At 42.7% G+C, this 4636-nt stretch overlaps 1 protein-coding gene across 1 annotated transcript; it reads right to left on the bottom strand.

Moving 5' to 3' along the window:
* Positions 1–2805: 2805 nt before the first annotated feature.
* Positions 2806–4336, bottom strand: LOC126416860 (mucin-1-like). The gene is made up of 2 exons (XM_050084744.1): positions 4292–4336; positions 2806–3864 (listed from the first exon to the last, which is right to left on the bottom strand). The coding sequence occupies exons 1-2, from the start codon at positions 4334–4336 to the stop codon at positions 2806–2808; spliced, it is 1104 nt and encodes a 367-aa protein (XP_049940701.1).
* Between the last annotated feature and the right edge of the window lie 300 nt (positions 4337–4636).

Here is a 4636-nt window from a genome sequence, read left to right as displayed (position 1 = left end):
ATTGAGATATGTACGTCAATTGCAGAATAGGATACTAGTGCTACAGAAGACAAAAAACCGCGCCATACATAACATTTGTATCCTGCTCTTCTGTTGACCAGTGGATAAAGATCTGAATTCAGTATTGTGCTTAACAACATGATGCTAATAACCCCTATTCCCTAAAGTCCTATATGAAGAAAAACCATCTGAAATCACTACGGAACCCTCTACAACAAGATTTTCAATTAATGTAACCAAACCTTCCTTCGTTCGATTGGGAACTACTTTAAAAACTACTTCGTCACATTATTGACCTGATACTACAGCCCACCAAACCCATAATCCTGCAGGAGGTTCCCCCTGTTGTTCTGCCTTTTGCCAAAATGCGACTCGTAGATTTCGACTATAACACCCGGCCAACCAACGGCCCCCTGTACTTTAAATATTCCCTACAAACTTCCCTACAAAAAGAGTACCAGTCTACAACTGTACGCTCACTCACACGACATTCATTCACGCACAGCCACACAGGATACCTCATACACCAATAATATTCCTCAACGCGAGCTTAGATTTCTCGATCCATGTTCCTCGTCTATTGGACAGCCACCATCGATCTTTGCTGCAGCGCCATACGAATAAGTCGTGAGTACGGCGAGTGGACATACTTGTCAAGTACATATGTTCGTCGCACTCACTACATCGAACTTAACCGGCAACAGGAACATACATTTGTAAAAATCGAGTCATGGCCATCATGTCTAAGCCCATAGCCTCCTTTAAATCATCCAGGTTCATTGGAATAGATAAATCCATACCTAAAAACTAAAACGAAAAAGAAAAAATTCTCATAAAACAAAAAACTACTGGTCTAAATTACTCAGACTCACTAAGAATGAAATTAAGTACCGAATGAATTGCAAAATACCAATTACTGAAATCAATGCAAACGAAAGAAATTTTGCGAATATCTAGCTCTGCCTTTTAAAACAACATTCAATTTTTTAAATGTACAATGCTGGCGCTTATCCGCAGCAGACAAACGATTTATTATCTATGGTTGGATAGTAAAGACATTAATATCTATGAGCTACCTAGGACGTCATTGGTCAAAGCTGACGACTTGTATCCCGTGCTTCAGTAGACCCTGCTGATCTGATGCCTTTATTGACGGTACGTCAGATAGAATTTTTCAGTGGCGTCAGTCGTTTACCCGTAAGAATTAGTCAATGTCTCTGTTTTGTTTGTAGTTCAGTTGTCGTTGTAGGTAATGTGAACTACGGCTTCAGTGCGGGGGATGGAGCAATGGAATCAGTTCAGCATTCATTTTGTCTACATCAAGTGGGAGGTTTTTTCATATGACAGCTGATCACTTCTGCTAACGGTTAATTCGATCCCATGGCTGAGCTTTTCATTTCTCAAAGCTTGACTGACTCTCTTCAGTATTTAACTAACATGATTTTCGGGGATGGGGCGTACATTGCATTTCCGATTTGCAGAAACTCTACTGTGTACTACTACGAAAGGAGCCACTGTAGAGGAGTTTCTATTTTTTAGTGCAATATGTTCGACTTGCCTTACTCGATACTCAAATTCGCAAGTATATATGTTAAATAGCTCTTTAAACATTAAATTTGGGAATCGGGAAGGCATCAAGTAGAAACCTTGTTCGTTATAATGGGATAATAGTTTTGTACACAAAAGCAATAGCGTGATTGACAACATTACATGTACGAGTAAAGAAGTAAAATAATGTTATCAGTGTACTGTTGGAGTACGACAAAATGGTGGGAATGTAAGAGTTACAGCCCCCTACATTTCTCATCCTGAAGGATTCGCAGCATCTCAGGAACAGACAACGGAGGACCGGCCACTGGAAGTTTGTAGGTAGGTACAGCATTTACTGTCTGGAGTATATACGAAATTGTAGCGAGTACACCCAGTAATGTGTACTTTCAGTGGCTGATACTTTTTACGATATGTATTATTTAGAATTTTAACGTGCAGGAGGAAGGACTTCTGAATTCGCATGCACAATTGTTTAGATATAACTGGGACATAAGCATGACCATATGAGCACAGAAAATGTATTATCAGATCTTTGAACTCTGTCTGATGCCACCCGTTCTAAACAGCATTAATCGAACTTTCTCATATGAGTTCTTCCTAGTGTATTTTATTAAGTGTGGTGGGTTTCCGCAGAATAAAGTTCCTGCACAACCATGGAATTTTTGCATGTTTAGACGCAAGTATGCAGCACTCGTCAAATTCTGCAGGTGACACCCACAGAATCTTGCTCAACAAAACTGTGTGTGGGAGGAATGAGTCTGTTGATATACTTACGAATAACTCCAAAGCAAAACTAGCTGCTACCAAGTAGCTAATCTAGGTACACAACAAGATTGTTTCAGTTTAAATTTCAATCGAAACATGATCGATCTGTGAAACTGTAATCCTGTGCTCCACTTTCCAACATCTCAGCACAATCATAGCCAGAAAAGAGATTTTTATCTGTTTGTACAGTAGTCATAATACTCCATTTGTTCCTTTCGCTTCTAAACAACAACGTTTTATTTTCTTGTCAACTAACACTGCAGTACAATTGGCAAATGGAAAATTACTTGTGGTGAATTTTGAAGTACTAGGGGGCTATAAGCTTATGTATTACAGATTACATTAAAATGTATCTAAACACATGTAAGTGTCGAGTCTCTACACGCATACATCAGCATAGTTAGAAATAGACACAGTATATAACACATAAAATTTAGTTTTTATTTAATCAAAAGTGTAATAAGAACAAATGATATATTTCTTTGAAATTCAGAATCTTGCGACACGAATCATGTTGTAGCTGGCAGCAGGACTGGTGACAGAACGCGTGTTGTATCTGGCAGCAGGACTGGTGACACTGCGTGTGCTGAATCTGGCAGCAGGACTGGTGGCACAGCGTGTGCTGAATCTGGAGGCAGGACTGGTGACACTGCATGTGCTGAATCGGACAGCAGGACTGGTGGCACAGCGTGTGCTGAATCGGGCAGCAGGACTGGTGGCACAGCGTGTGCTGAATCTGACAGCAGGACTGGTGGCACAGCGTGTGCTGAATCGGGCAGCAGGACTGGTGGCACAGCGTGTGCTGAATCTGGCAAAAGGACTGGAGACACTGTGTGTGCTGAATCTGGCAGCAGGACTGGTGACACTGTGTGTGCTGAATCTGGCAGCAGGACTGGTGGCACAGCGTGTGCTGAATCGGGCAGCAGGATTGGTGGCACAGCGTGTGCTGAATCTGGCAACAGGACTGGTGATAGGATGCATCCTGTAGCAGGCAATGGGGATGGCGGATGCTATTTGTGTGGAGGCTGACGGCGATGCTTTGGACACCAACTGCTCTAAAGGTAATGAGGCTACACGTTTTGTGGTTAGATAGGCTGCTGGTAATGTAACTTCTGTTTTGCATGGCGATGAGGCTCGAAGAATTGCTCTTGTTGTGGCTGGCAACGCCACTTCAATTGTATTTGCCGACGTTGCTTGTGTCATGCCTGATGAGACATGTGTTGTAGATGGGGACGTGGCGGGAGATGCCATGTGTGTAGCAGCTGCTGGTTCAAGTTGTGTTGTGGATGGCAATACGGCTGGAGACTCCAGTTGTGTTGTGGCCTCCTTGGCCACTCCTGTTGTGGCAGGTGACGCGGCTGGTGCAACCACTTGTGGTGCAGCTGGTCGTTCAACTGGTACTGTGGATGGTGACGCAGGTGGAGACGCCTCTTCTCTTGTGGCTTCTGCTGGCTCTCCTCCTGTGTCCGGCAACGTGGCTGGCGACACCTGCCGTGTTGCAGTGGGCGGCGTGGCAGGTGACGCCGCTGTTGTTGCTAATGCTGGCTCCTGTGTGGAAAAGATATAATGGATGATGTTAAGATGTTGCTAAACGTGTTCCATGTGATAAAAATTGAGAGAAAATCTATTCACAATAATTTAGATCATTAAAGTAACATTAAATATCGCCAGTTCTTTGGTACATCTATTCAGTACATAATTAAATCGAATGAAAGTACGAATTATTTATCTGTCAATATAGTGACATTATAAATACTGTGAGATTATATTGGTGTATGAATTATTCTCGTGCATTTTCTTTATCCAGGTTGGATCTATAAGAGCTTGTTATTCTGAGTAGTAATCTAAACATTAGCAAAACACTATCACTGCTTTACGTTCCACACAATGATACAGTCTCATTCACAACATCATGTCGTGATGTCTCCCATTCGCTCGATATGGACCATGCCTGTAAGTTCACTTCTGCACTTACGAGAAGAGACGCGAGGATGCGCATATTCACCTCGCAGGGTTTCATGATGGTCTGTGTCCCACAAACTTATACTGACGATCCAAAATAATATGACCGAATATTTAACATGGTGTTGGGCCGCCTCAAGAATACAATACACAAGAGATTCTGGATGTCGCGGATTAGGTCTTTGTGCCTGTACCAGCAATCTGCTCTGTCGTCATATCTGCCACAGGTAGCCTCCAATCCTGCTCTGCAGTCCGCAAATGATTCCGACCGTTACGTACCGTGGTGAGGAGAGGACATCTAAGGTCTTATCGCCTACTACAGGTTTCACCGCCATTAAACCTCCTTTCATAGCTCACG

Source organism: Schistocerca serialis, chromosome 8 (assembly GCF_023864345.2).
Source record: "Schistocerca serialis cubense isolate TAMUIC-IGC-003099 chromosome 8, iqSchSeri2.2, whole genome shotgun sequence".
NCBI lineage: Eukaryota > Metazoa > Arthropoda > Insecta > Orthoptera > Acrididae > Schistocerca > Schistocerca serialis.
The sequence above is the reverse complement of the archived record's forward strand: the minus strand, read 5'-3'. Positions and strand labels throughout refer to the sequence as shown.